This window comes from Ascaphus truei, chromosome 9 (genome assembly GCF_040206685.1).
Source record: "Ascaphus truei isolate aAscTru1 chromosome 9, aAscTru1.hap1, whole genome shotgun sequence".
Classification (NCBI taxonomy): domain Eukaryota; kingdom Metazoa; phylum Chordata; class Amphibia; order Anura; family Ascaphidae; genus Ascaphus; species Ascaphus truei.
In genome coordinates this window covers 25,512,519-25,527,260 of record NC_134491.1, presented here as the reverse complement: position 1 = coordinate 25,527,260, position 14,742 = coordinate 25,512,519, and the positions used below count along the sequence as shown (strand labels likewise).

Below are 14,742 nucleotides of genomic sequence, written 5' to 3'. Positions count from 1 at the left end.
CATCACCTCACTTCCATTACATCACCCCTCTTTCAGCCCCTCTCTCTCACCTTTATTCTCCCTGTCTCTCCCTCTCTCCCCCCCCCCCCCCCCCGCCCCATCACCCCCTTTTCCCTCTCTCCTGCCTCAGGCCTTGCGCTTTAGTTTCATTTCACTCGAAATAATAGTTTTTATGCCAAACCTGTTTCTCAGCGAGTGATAAACACGCACGTATCTTTGTCTTTTCTTTTCTGTTTACATGAAAGGGCTGCTCCCTTCTCCCCCTCCCCTCCCCCTCACATCCTTCTTTCCCGTAAATGACTCAGGTAACCTGAGCTTGTGGCGGGAGGCCAGACACACCTGTCAGACAGGTAGAAAGTACAAGACTCTTTGACACCACAAAACCAGCTATTAATGTGGCCTCAAAAATTACCCAGCGCCAGAACCCTACAAAATACCGTGCAAAGAAACCCTGATATAAGAAAACGGCCGCAACATACCACTTGCTATGGAGGAACCTATATAATCAGAGCATTACAATTCATTACAATGAAATAAAAATAAGCATTTGCCAAAAATGCATTGCTTGTCACTGTGTTTATCTATACCCAGAAAGGGGCATAGATAAACACATTGGCAGTCAATGGGCAACATAAAATACACAATTAAATAATATACAATCAAAGTGTTTCTTACCTTCACCGGATTCACCCTCATCCTACTCCGGCACCAACTCTTGATCCACGACGCAATACTCAACAGCCTAATGCAAAGAAGTCCATGATCCTCTGTTGATTAAAGAGGAGTCTCCGGTAAGTTGTTCGTTTCTTTTCTTCTTTCTTCTCCTCTTTATTATCCAAAGGGTCCTGGAGATGTTGCTCTGAAGTCTTCTTGGGCTCAAATGAGACTGGACAGGCCTTATATAAGGACCGTGACATCACATTTGTGTCAAATGGAACACCCCCAATCCGATTGGTTGGTGTACCATGTGACAGCTTCCATTTATTTTTAAGGGTGTGACGTCATTTTAAAGGCAGGGAAGACAGCCAATCAGATAGTATATGCTTCCTTCCCTTTAAGATGACATCACTTCTGAAAAAAAAATGGAAGCCATCACATGGTATACCCACCAGTCGGATTAGTAGATATTCCATGTGGTGCCTTTCCTTTTGATGTCATCAAAAATGAAGGTAAGATAGCCAATCAGGTAGCTTGCCTCCCTCCATTTTTTCACACGTCACATCACTCCAAAAAAGGAAAGGCATCACATGGTATATCTACCAATTCGATTTGGGGCATTTGGGGCATTTTTTCAGCTACCGAACTACTTGTTATAGCCAGTGTTATAAAAAAAAAGGCATTTTAGTGTGATATTACCATGTTATGGAAGCTTTGTGAATAGCTACACATGCAATATTGCTCTAAAAGGGCACATATCGCGCATTAATGCATTTATCGAAGTTTAGTGAATAGCAGAAGGCCAAGGACAGAGTCTTGTGGGACCACGTCAGAGAGAGGGAGTGAGGAGGAGGAGACGCCAGAGAAGAAAATACTAAAAGAGTGGTGGGATAGGTTGGTCTTGAACAAGTAGAGGGCTGCATCTCAGAGGCAAATGGAGTGCAGGGTCTGCAGGAGAAGAGGGTGATCAGTGTCGAAGGCAGCAGAGAGATCCAGTACAATTAGTAAGGGAAGTGACCCATAGACTTAGTCGTAGTAGTAGCAATCTGTTGTATGTTGGGAGAGAAAGAGCAGGTGAGGGAATAAGGGCATTGTGTTTGTCCACAATGGTTGGTAGGAGCGACTGTTGGTGTGGGACAGTATTCATGGTTCTAGGCTATTGAAATGCTTAAATTAAGAAGTGAGTTTTAAGCTTTGACTTAAAGGTGGGGAAAGAAGATGCTTGGTGTATACTGAGTGTGAAGAGTTACTCAGGTACTGAGAGAGCAGTACGGGTGAGAGGTGTGGAAAGGTGACAATTATGGGTAGAGCGTATGAGAGATGAGCAGGTGCATAACGAGAGATCAGAGCTGATATGTAGGTAGGAGCAGATGAGTGGAGAGCCTTGAAGGTAAGGAGGAGAACTTTGTTAGTCATCAGAAACTTGATGGGAAGCCAGGAGAGGGATTTAAGGAGGAGATGAGCAGAGACTGTTTTGGGAGAAAGGTGAAATATTTCTAGCATCAGAATTTTAGATAGATTGCAAAGGAGAAAATTGTGAGCTAGAGAAGCCTGTTAGCAGTATGTTACAGTAATCCAGGCGGGAGAGGAGAAGGGCATGCATAGAGTTTTAGTAGTAGATTGACAGAGGAAAGGGCGGACATCTGTTATAGGAACACCCCCGCCTCGCAGCCGCGTCCTACAGTATGTAAGGAATTTCAGTTCTAGTAACATCCCTGATGTAAGGACACGCCCCATATAAGGATACCCCTGATATAAGGACTCTCTTTATCTAAAAACACCCCGTCATACCTAACTACAAAACAAACAATCCCTCCCTGAGATTTTCGTTAGATGGATTAATTAGAGTCACTCTGTGACCTGGTAACCGCTGTCTTTGTCACGCTCTCCGCACCTCTGCCAGCTGGCACCTGTCCTCAAATAAGTTGGGCGAGGTTTAACCCCATCAAACCCAGACCTTAAACCAATAGGGGACTCCACCCGAAAGGACATTATGTGGCAACTTGGAAACTTACACTGCATCACCTCACTCTGTGTTGTTATTATTATAATGCTCTATGTTATTATTATAATGTTCCATATTTTATTATTATTATGCTCTGCATGATACTTATAAAGCTCAGCATGTCATTACATTGCTCCCAATTCTAGTATTATAATGCTCTGCATATCATTACTAATGCTCTGCATTTTATTATAATGCTGCATATTTTATTTTTATAATGCCATGCATCCTATTATTATAATTCTCTGCATATCGTTGCTAATGCTCTGTCTGTCATTTTAATGTTCCATATTTTAATTTTAGAATGCTCTACATGTTATTAAAATACTCTGCATGTTATTATAATGCTCTGCAGGTTATTATTATTATTATTATTATTATTATGCTTTATGTAGTAGGGCCAAATAAACGAAACTATTTTTGCACACAGAAGCGGTTAGAAAACAGATAAATGTGTCGGCCCGTAGGGATACAGGATCTGCATAAATGCTTTGATTATATGAGACAACTCAAGGATTAAACAGGGCAATTACGTGAAAGCCTTAAGCTATAGGTATAGGGTGACCAGACATCCCGGTTTTGCCGGGACAGTCCTGTTTTTTTCTGTCCTGTCCCGGTTACCAGTCCGTTTTGAAAATGTCCCGTTTTTTGTCCCTGGTCCCGGTTTTAGATGCGGCATTGCTGCGCGAGTCGGTGACGGTGCACAAGGCGGCGGCGATGAGGAGGATGCGGCTGCCGGTGTGCATGTATTTTGAATGATAGAATGAATGCCGGGGGTTAGGCTTTAGACTAGAAAATGCCGGGCCGCAGGGGATTGGATGAAGGAGGATGCCGGGGGCGGGGCTTTGTAAAATGCCAAGCGGCAGGGGATTGGTTCGAGGTCGGAGGATGCCGGGGGTGGGGCTTTGTACCGGGGGCTGATGTAGTGAGCAGAGCACACTGTGTGTGTGTGTGTGTGTGTGTCATAGGAGGAGAGGAGGGGGAAATATTAGGAGGACATGAGGAGCTGAGGGGGAGATATGAGGAGGGGGGGGGAAGGTATGAGGAGAGGAGGGGGAGATATGAGGATGGGAGAAATGAGGAGCTGGGGGGGAGGTATGAGGAGGGGAGGGGGAGATATGAGGAGGGGAGGGGAAGGTATGAGGAGGGGAGGGGGAGATATGAGGAGGGGAGGGGGAGATATGAGGAGGGGAGGGGAAGGTATGAGGAGGGGAGGGGGAGATATGAGGAGGGGAGGGGAAGGTATGAGGAGGGATGGGGAGATATTAGGAGATATGAGGCGGGAGGGGGAGATAATAGGAGGGCAGGAGGAGATATGAGGAGGGGCAGGGGAGATATTAGGAGATATGAGGAGGGGAGGATATATGAGGAGGGGAGTTATGAGGCAGTGAGGGGGAGATATGAGATGAGAAGGAGATATGAGGAGGGGAGGGAGAGATATGAGGAGGAGGAGGGATGGGGAGATATCAGGAGATATGAGGAGGGGAGGGGGAAATATGAGGAGGAGAGGAGGACATGAGGAGGGGAGGGAGAAATATGAGGAGGGGAGGGGGAAATATGAGCAGGGGAGAAATGAGGAGCTGAGGGGAAGATATGAGGCGGGGAGGGGAAGGTATGAGGAGGGGAGGGGAGATATGAGGAGGGGAGGGGAAGGTATGAGGAGGGATGGGGAGATATTAGGAGATATGAGGCTGGGAGGGGTAGATAAGAAGAGGGCAGGAGGAGATATGAGGAGGGGCAGGGGAGATGTGAGGAGGGGAGGGGAGGTAAGAGGAGGGGAAGGGGAGATGTTTGGAGGGGAGGAGGAGATATGAGGAGGAGAGGAGGGGAAATATGAGGAAGGGAGGGGGAGATATAAGGAGGGGAGGGGGAGATATGAGGAGGAGAGGAGGGGAAATATGAGGAAGGGAGGGGGAGATATGAGGAGGGGAGGGGGAGGTATGAGGAGGGGAGAGGAAAGGTCTGAGGAAAGGATGGGGAGGGAGAGGTATGAGGAGCGGGAGGTATGAGGAGAGGAGAGGAGGTATATGGAGAGTTGAGGGAGGTATGAGGGGAAGAGAAGAGGGGGAGGTGTAAGGAGAGGGAGAAGTATGAGGAGGGGACGTATGAGGAGAGGAGGGGGAGGTATGAAGAGGGGAGGGGGAGGTATGAGGGGGTAGGTATGAGGAGGGGAGGGGCTGTGTGTGTAGGTCAGTGGCTGTGTGTGTGTGTGTGTGCATGAATAATGCGGCCAGCCTGAATTTACATTAACCCCACTGCAAGAAAGCTAAAATTAGAGGTGCCCCTCCCAAGCTAAAATCAATCATTACAATAAATTGTCGTTGTAGTGGTAAAACGACATTCTTTGAGTACTGGGGGAAATGCGATTAAATGTATTTTTTACATGAAAATTCTGTATTTAAAAAGGAAGGTATTTTGATATGACAATTTCTGAAGATGAGGTGCCTTCAATGAGTTTTTCAATAGAAATATCAAGAAATCACAAGTCAGCAAGTGAATTTGAGTGCGGTTTTGCCAAAAGTGCACTTAATGAGTTTTACCTCTACAACGACGATAGCTACGGTACCTAAACTGAATAAGGGAAGAGGCTTTCAAAGTCCATTCTGTCTTCAGCTCCCAGTTCACCATTTTGTAAGAAATTGCCTTAATTTGTTTAAAGCTTCTGTACTGCTGACTCCACCGAAAACAGCCCTCACTAAAATAACTAATGAACTCCATGCTGGCAAAGACAAAGGTTATTAGGCCTCGGCCATGGTCAAAAAGACCGTGCTGAGGCGCGCTGAGCCGCGCTGAGGGGAAACATTATCCCTATCAGCGCGGCTTTAGACGGCGCTTCTGCAGGCGTACGGAGGCGTGCGGAGGCGTGTGGAAATGCAGGAGACAGGCAAGTTTAAATTTTGCCGCTCATGCAAGCGCAGGGCCGGTCACGTGATTTGCAAGAAGCCAATGGCAGTCCGTGACGTCGGCACCGTGACGTGGTACCCTAGCCCCGCTTCCCGGCCCGCCTCCATGCCCGCCTCCCTCCTGGCTCCCACCCTGCACACAAGCGCGCTCGCTGACGCTCATGCAGGGACAAGGAAAATCTCCTGCATGAGCAGGTGAGCATGAGCATCAGCGCTGCCCAGCGCTCCTCCCTGCACCATGTCCCAGGCCTTACACTGTTTTCATACTACACTAACTCTCTGCAGTCTCTTATACTGTGGACCACCTCCTTCACATTCTCCATACTCTTGTTATCTGTAACAGAGCTCTATCCTGGATTTCCTCTTACCTCTCCCATCATACATTCAGGGGCCTATGCTAGTAGCCTTCATAACCCACTCATCGAGACTTTTTAGCTGTTATCGGCCAAAAATGCCTACAGCGATGAAGAAAGCCTCGTTAAGTGGGCAGCGAAACCATTAATCGACATTTTTTGCTGCCGTCCAAAAGACATCGCCAAGCGAGTCGCGAGTCGTTAATAACCGCTATAGTAATTAAGGGGTAAACCCACCCTCCCCTGCTACCTCCACCCGGGAGGCCTAACCACCCACCCTGGGACAAGTACCCCCTCCCTCTACTCATTGATTGGCACAGTGGTACATCATACCCATGTAATATGGGTATGATACGCCACTATAGCAGTCAATGGCCAACCTATACCAAAAATCATCAAAACGAAAAATACACAATTAAATAAATACACAAGCACCTATACACCACTCCAATTAAAGAACTAAAAAGCCTCAACTATGTATCAATAAAATTATTCTAACACCAAAACCACAAAAGAATAAAAATTATGTTTTACCAAAATACTAGAATACAATTAAATACACACCTAACCAACAAAACAATTCAAGAAATAAAACCGCTAACCAATCCTAAAATGTAATAAAAACAAGCCGTCAAAATACCAAACAAGTTAGTGAAAACAGTAAACAGAAATAGGAAAAATAACAATCAATTGTAAACAAGCATTTTTCAAAAAATGCTGGCTAATGTTTGATTTAGAATGGGCAAATGAGCTATTATCCATATCTGGATAATAGCAATTTTTCCCATTACTGTGCTGTATGTGTTAGGGGGGGGGGTGTTGTTGGGGGTAGAGGAGGTGGGTAGTAGTAAAAAGAGAGAAAAGTTGCGCCAAAAAAGAATTAGCCTACTGTTCAATATATGGCTCCTGTCCTTGGCACAAAACAGTTCCGCAGCCTGAGTCTCTCAGAGGTGATTCACCAACCTCTGTGTGGATACTGGTAGAAAAAGGGGGGTCCTCCGGCGCGTTGCTCTGCTTGTGGCTCCACGGCGTTTAGGGCATATAAGTGAGGGAGAGAAGAGAGGGGACCACAGTAAGGGACCAATACAGTGATTATACACAGCTCTTCGTTTGATTGGGGAGGGAGGGAGGGGGGGGAGTAGGGATGTTGGGGGATCAATAGAGATTGAACGATACTGCTACATAAAGGAGACACACTTACATCAAAAATATCTAATATCTTGAATTCTTCTACTCTTCTCCTTATATAGCTGCGTGTTGTTGAGGGTGAGGAAAAACCTTCTGGTATCCTCCTTAGCAAAAAATAAAGGGAAAAAATAGTGCAATACAGTTTATTAACGATGGAAAGAAAGAGATTGAACACTTACAAGCGGCCGATAATTTCAGGCATAGAGAGGAGATGCTGCCAGACTCCACAACGGATCTCTTCCTGGGTTGGGCTGCTTTGTCCTGGCTGTTTCCCTGTTGGCAGATGGTTGCTGTGTTGATCTTCACTTCGGGTGGCTGGGATTGAGAGTTTCCAAAAGCCCGTGCACAGGCTATGTCCTCCTCAAAAACGGCCTGTCCCTCAGCATACACAGCATACAGATTTCAGCTCCCTGCTCCGGTGCGCATGCGCATGCGCAGACGGCGGGATCGCCGAGCCAGATAGTACAGGGGAGTCAAGTCCTCACTACGGTGGCTTGTAATGGCCAAAAAACGTCAAACGCGTTTCGCCAATGCTTCCTCAGTGACGTGTGTGTTAGGGGGGGGGGTGTTGTTGGGGGTAGAGGAGGTGGGTAGTAGGGTTGTTGTGTTAATTAGGAGTCGAGTGATTGGGTACAGGGGGTAGTAGCCCCAAGGGTGGGTGTTTAGGCCTACGGGGGGGGGGGTGTTAACCCTTTCTTTACCATAGTGGTTTCCACCACTATAGTAGTGAAGGGAGTTAACTCCTCCCGCAACCTTCCCGACATGTCTAACCACCCACCCTGGGGCTACTATCCCCTTCATCCACCCCCTGTGCCCCCAATAAACAGGCTATTGAAATTGAACACCTTCATTGCCTTAGCAGCTAACCGCTAAGGTAATGAAGCTGTTTTAATAAAAATGTAATACTAGTGTACGTGAGCAGGGGGTCCATGGAGAAGACCCGCGTTGATTTCAGGTCCGGGGACCCCCCGCTTCCCGATATACAGGCCCTGTTATGGAATGCCAGTATCTCCTATGCATTTAATGTCCTGGTCACGTGACGCGGGACATTTAAATGCATAGGAGATACCGGCACCTCATAACGGGGCCTGTATCTCGGGAAGCAGGTGGTCCCCGGACCTGAAATGAACGCGGTTCTGCTCCAGAGACCCCCTGCTCACTTACACTAGTAATACATTTTGTATTAAAACCCTGCGATCGCTGGTGAGATAAGCGCAGGGAGAGGCGGCTCTCTCTGTGCAGCTGGGACATATCGCTGCAGATCCACGGGAGAGACCTTTTGAGAGCGGCGACTATCACATCGCCGATCCTCGTAAGTTTTGGTCAGGGAAAGAGGCCTATTCTAGTAACCTTCATAAAGGCTTTCTGAATACCATGATAAATACACTGAAAAAAAACGTGTGTGCTGTGCACGCGCATAGTAAGTGAAACTTCTTTGACTTTTGTCACAGAATTGTATTTGTGTTGGTGATGTTTTAATTAAAAATCAAAATACAATTTGATTGACAAAACGCAAATAAATTTGACTTAGAATGCGCGTGCTCGGCACACATCCCCTGTATTAGCTATTTGCACTAAGTGTGAATTCCTTGTGTGTATGTGTGTCAGTCAGTGTGTGTATGTGTATCAGTCAGTGTGTGTGTATGTCTGTCTGTCTGTCAGTCAGTCAGTCAGTGTATGTATGTCAGTGTGTGTGTGTATGTGTGGGGGGGTGTATGTGTGGGGGGTGTGTGTGTGTGGGGGGGGTGGTGTGTGTGTGTGGGGGGGGGGGTGGTGGTGTGTGTGGGGTGTGTGTGTGTGGGGGGGGGGGGTGTGTGGGGTGTGGGGGGGGGTGTGGGTGTGTGGGGGGGTGTTTGTGTGGGTGTGTGTGGGGGGGGTGTGTGGGTGTGTGGGGGGGGGTGTGGGTGTGTGGGGGGGGTCAGTCAGTATGTGTGGGGGTCTGGGGGGTCAGTCAGTGTGTGTGGGGATCTGGGGGGGGGGTCAGTCAGTGTGTGTGGGGGTCTGGGGGGGTCAGTCAGTGTGTGTGGGGGTCTGGGGGGGTCAGTCAGTGTGTGTGGGGGTCTGGGGGGGGGTCAGTCAGTGTGTGTGGAGGTCTGGGGGGGTCAGTCAGTGTGTGTGGAGGTCTGGGGGGGGGTCAGTCAGTGTGTGTGGAGGTCTGGGGGGGTCAGTCAGTGTGTGTGGAGGTCTGGGGGGGGCTCAGTCAGTGTGTGTGGGGGTCTGGGGGGTCATTCAGTGTGTGTGGGGGTCTGGGGGGGTCAGTCAGTGTGTGTGGGGGTCTGGGGGGGTCAGTCAGTGTGTGTGGGGGTCTGGGGGGGTCAGTCAGTGTGTGTGGGGGTCTGAGGGGGTCAGTCAGTGTGTGTGGGGGTCTGGGGGGGTCAGTCAGTGTGTGTGGGGTCTGGGGGGATCAGTCAGTGTGTGTGGGGGTCTGAGGGGGTCAGTCAGTGTGTGTGGGGGTCTGGGAGGGTCAGTCAGTGTGTGTGGGGTCTGGGGGGGTCAGTCAGTGTGTGTGGGGTCTGGGGGGATCAGTCAGTGTGTGTGGGGGTCTGAGGGGATCAGTCAGTGTGTGTGGGGGGGGTCTGGGGGGGTCAGTCAGTGTGTGGGGGTCTGGGGGGATCCGGCGCGCTCAAGCTCCCCCCTTCCCCACAACCCGGCGGCGCGGTCAAGCTCCCCCCTTTCCCACCCCCCGGTGGCGCGCTCAAACCCCCCCATTACCAGGCTGTTAGGAGCCGGCGCCAGCCTCCCTCCTCCTGTCCATCGGCATGGCAGCAGGCGGGGAACGGCGCCGCTGCCAGCCGCTTCTGCGCATGCGTGGCGCGCGGCATGGCAGCGGGCGGGGAACGGCGCCGCTGCCAGCTGCTTCTGCGCATGCGTGGCGCGCGGCATGGCAGCGGGCGGGGAACGGCGCCGCTGCCAGCCGCTTCTGCGCATGCGTGGCGTGCGGCATGGTAGCGGGCGGCAGAACACCGGCAGTTAGGAGCGGCGGCTATAGCCGCCGCATGTGAGCAACTGGGTGTGGGGTGTGTGGGAGGGTGAGGGGTGCGGTGGCGATTAGGAGCGGCGCCGGCGGCTATCGCCGCCGCCGCCGCCACAGCCACTTGTGACAGGGGACATGTGAGCGGAGCGGCGTCCATTACGTGACGTCACTTCCGTTTCACATTTCGCCCCACATCCATCCAGTTTTATCCCATCACAGGTGCCACTAAAGAAGTTTCACTTCAAAAAACGGCGGCGTAACAGGCCCAGCGAGACGTTTTATGAAGGCTGCTAGCATAGGCCTCTCAGTGTCCCGTTTGATAACACCTCCTCCTGTCGATCTCTCTGTGGCTCTGTCCTGGGACATCTTATCATTTCTCTTTACACATTTCTCTAGGCGACCTAATCACATCTTTTGGGTTCAAATATCCCCTCCATGCTGACGACACACAAATTTACTTTTAAACCCCTGACCTCACACCTGCTGTACAGACCAAAGTCTCTGAATGTCTTTCCGCTATATCATCCTGGATGGCCCTCTGCCGACTCAAACTTAACAGATCAAAGATGGAGGAGCTCCTCATACTTCCTTCCAAGCCTGGCCCCACTGCCCCTTCTACCCTGCTGCTGGCAGCACTCAGAGCCCCCAACCAATATTCCGAGGCCCAGGACTAGAGTTTCGACAGGGCCCCACCACCCTGTGTTGGCCACAACCCCCATTTCTGCAGTCTTCCGAGCCCCTCCCCTATTTCACACCTCACGACCCCCCCCCCCGCCTTTATTTCCCCCCCTCTTCCCATGTATTTCTCTCCCCCCGTCCCCTCCCGGGCCTCTTAAAAACTCCTCTCCATCTTAGTCCTTCCTGTCTCAACTCCATTGTCATAGGCTAATGCCGGGCCCATCATGAATCACATGCGGGGTGCACATTGGAGAGGGGTCTGGCAGGGAACAGTGTGTGCGAGTGCTGCATGCATTTTAAAAGCGGTTACCTGAAAATAAAGAAATATATGAAAAACACTTTCTAGATGTAGCCTGGTCCCCTCTTACCATCTGGCCAGAGGAGGGGGATGGCTACCGAGGTGTCCGAGTGCTGCCAGAGCGGCGGGCAGACCCGGCTTGGTGCAGGGAGCCACTTTGGTACTGCGGAGCACAGGCGGCGGACATCTTGACTATCACGCATGCACAGTGTGATCCTCGCGCATGCGCATTGGACCTGATTGCGGCGACCCTGAGAGATGGCTTCGCACGGGACTACGAGTCCCAGCATGCTTCAGGACATGCTCCACATGCGGGCAGCACAGCCAATAGGGCTGCCGGAATAGCGAAGACCCAGAGAGATACGTTTGGCACACTAGGGACCGCGCTCAGTCGGGAGCAGGACGACAAGGGGTGAGGTAAGGTCCAGGGAGAAGTGCTCCACTGGACTAGGCCAGATATCCCCTTAGGTCCCAGCTAGGCCCCGATCACCTATAGCTTGTGGTGCTGTAGGGAAAGCCCCCAGATAGGGATGCTCCACTTAACACATTAGTATTAGAGTACTGCACCGGTGACGGACGCCACGCGGTGAGCTGCGGCCTGCGGTCTGGGACCAGATCACAGGCATTCTAATAAATATTTAAAGGGACACCCTCCAGAGAGAGGGAGGATCCAGCAGATTGCGGTGTGGGACCACGATGCAGTTCGGCGGATCCACTATCCAAGTTGGCCTGGTCTGGCCTAAGACCAGGAAGGAACCCTACGTGCACCAGCGGCCCTACACAGTGGGTAGCGCTACTCTACACACTCTTTGGGTGGGCCTGACTCTTTGGACACCGGGGTGGTTAGGTGCCCAGGTCACCTCAGTGCTTTGGGGGTTCCACCAAGGTGGTGTTATGGTGTGGGTATAGCATTGTGGGGCCTTGCATGATCACTGTGTTATATTGTCTGTACCGCTATATAATAGGTTGTGTGTGTAAATACTTATATATACCCTGTGTGTGTATTTAATGACTGTATTGGTTCCTGTGAGGGGTTATCCTGCTGCGCTAGGATCCCTCCCAGGTGGAGGCGCTGCAACCAGAGAAGCGAGACCACCCCAGGCTGCCAGCGGCAGAGGCTTAGGCCTTCTGTGATCCACCAGTAACGTCAGTACGGGTAGTTTCCCTTAGGTCTTGGCCATGTTTGGCGCTTGCTGGCGGAAGCGTGCTGACGCGCGCTCCCACTCAGCATTGAGCCCCTACAGCCGCAATAAGAGCGGCTTTAGTAGGGGCTCGCCTGCGCAGGTCTTAGGGGAATTTAAAATTCCCCCGCTTGCCGGCGAGACAGGCCGGTCACGTGAGCGGTTCGCCCAATGAGGGGCGAACCAGCTCCGTGACTTCACTGGCCCGCCCCCGGCCAGTGACGCGCCCGCCCCCGGACCGCCCCCGGCCAGTGACGCGCCCGCCCCCGGACCATCCTCTGACAGCCTGCTGAGAGCGCGTGCGGTAAGCAACCGCAAGGCCAGGGAAAGCACTCGCTTTCCCTGAGCCTCAGCGCGCCTCAGCACGCCAGCGGTAAGTGTGTCCGAGGCCTTAGTCACGGGGAAAGAGGGCTACATAAGCATGACACAATGTATGAGCAGTGTGATTGTAGCAGCAGAGAAAGCTGATCTGTTAGCAACTGCATTCTGAGCAGTAAACAGTCTGAACTCTCCATTATCCTGTGTTATCTGTAAATCACAACACAGGGCTCCTAAAAACATACCTAACGTTATTTCCAATAATGCTTTTGTATCTCCATCACACCCAACAGCACGACTCTTAGCAACCAGATCAGTAGGTGATCAGAGAATAAGAAAGGTCAGTCACAAGGTAGCCGCCCCTTAAGTCAGGGGTGTGCAAACTGGAGGGCGCAAGATTTTTTTAGAGGGCGCGGCGATTACAGAGGCTCCACAAATGCATTTAAATTAAATGCCGGAGAACCGTGCGGGGGCTTGTAACTTACTTACCTTGATTCAGTCGGCTTCGGCTGAAGCATCGCCAACAAGTGAGCCATGGCGTAATTTGGCACTGCGTCGTCCAATGACGCAGTGGGGTCACGTGACGTCACATGACCACGCAGCGTTATTTGATGCTTGATACAAGGTGAGAGAGCGAGGAGTGGGGGAGAGCAGGCAGGGGGGTGCACCCCTTCCTTAAGTAACCTCTCCCACATCATCCTCTTCCCCAATGCATCACTCCATGGCCCTTCAAGCTAAGGGTCATGCTTCCCTTTCTCTAATAGGGTAGGACTGTAACGTTATATTACGATGTTTATTTTTATATAAAGTATTAATATATTTTACCGATGTTGTCCTTCTATGCGCTTCCTTTATATGTTTTGTCCTATCGTAGTTAGCCCCGTTGATCGCGGTAGATTTTCGAAGCAGCAGGACACACCCATGGGAATATACTGGGAGGCCGAGAGATCCGCGCACACTGGTTAAAATGCCCTTTCTCTAATAGAGCAGGGATTTCTTTATACGAGTTATGGAATGCAAGCTATCACAGATCCTACTAAATTAACTGACTTGGTAACTTCTTTCTATGTGATTAACACACACATATTCACAGGTAGCTCAAACTCCTACACCCACCACATCATGAATATATATTTATGCCAAAATGAGTGCTACTGAGCGTGGCAAATGTATACAACAAAAGACAAAACATATATGGTAATAAGTATAAAGTTTAAATACTTCAATAATAATAATAATTACTTGTTTATTTAGTTAAACCCTTTGGTCAAAGAGTCGTAAGCCTGCATGCCAAACGTCAAGGTATAACCAAAATAATGCAGGTCCTACACTACACTGTGAACCCTTCCCTTTGCCTCTGTATGAGGGGAAGCAACTGCATTGAGTCTTGTACATTCAGCAAATTGCCAAAACCTCCCAAGTTAAAAAGGTGGGGAGGGGCGAGCTCTGGGGGGTGGTGCCACCTAACCTCCATTAACTGTTCGCTATATACCCTTTCTTGTGAATGATATAAGATAATGGAAATATCCTGCCAATCCTGAAGATATGCATAAAATGTATTGCATATGCCGATGGCATGTCAAGTCTAACTCTTGGTTTGTATAGGAAAACAGCACAACATAATAGGGAAAAATGACAACAAGGAGATTAAATGGTGTCACGCAAACCTATGGAATCCCTTATCCCAAAAATATCTATAGTTAAGTACATCATGGTTACCAGCACACAATTGGAATCTTAACTTTAAACTCTAAAAAGAGATACAGAAAAATAAAGAAACATTTAGTTTTATACTCAATGTATTACATATACACAATGTACATAGAAATTGTGATACTGTACAAGGGGCGTAGCTATAGCCTGGGCAACCCGGGTAAAGCCTTGGGGTCCACGCTCTTAGGGGGCCCGCTCTTTAGCATATTTTTTTGGCTGCAAATGCGCGACCGGCACTTGGCTACTGTGTATGCGCAATCGGCATTTGCCTACCGTGTATGCACGATCGGTGGTTGCTGGTCACTCATGTGCATGCGCGATCAGAGCTTGCCGATCGCACATGCGCACAAGCAGCCGGCAACCACTGATCGAGCACGCGCAGTAAGCAACCGTCAATCGAGCATGTGCAGTAGGAAAGAGCCGGTTGCGCATGCGCAGTAGGGAACTGCTGGTCGAGCATGCGTGGCCATACAA

General features: G+C 50.0%; 1 protein-coding gene across 1 annotated transcript in view; it reads right to left on the bottom strand.

The window, feature by feature from the left end:
* Window positions 1-13,091, bottom strand: part of GPR37L1 (G protein-coupled receptor 37 like 1) — a 39,314-nt gene extending 26,223 nt beyond the window's left edge. The window contains exons 1-2 of the mRNA XM_075615388.1: window positions 13,045-13,091; window positions 11,127-11,219 (exon numbers count right to left, since the gene is read on the bottom strand). Coding sequence (XP_075471503.1) covers window positions 11,127-11,219; window positions 13,045-13,091 — 140 coding nt within the window. The remainder of the gene's footprint in view (window positions 1-11,126; window positions 11,220-13,044) is intronic.
* Between the last annotated feature and the right edge of the window lie 1,651 nt (window positions 13,092-14,742).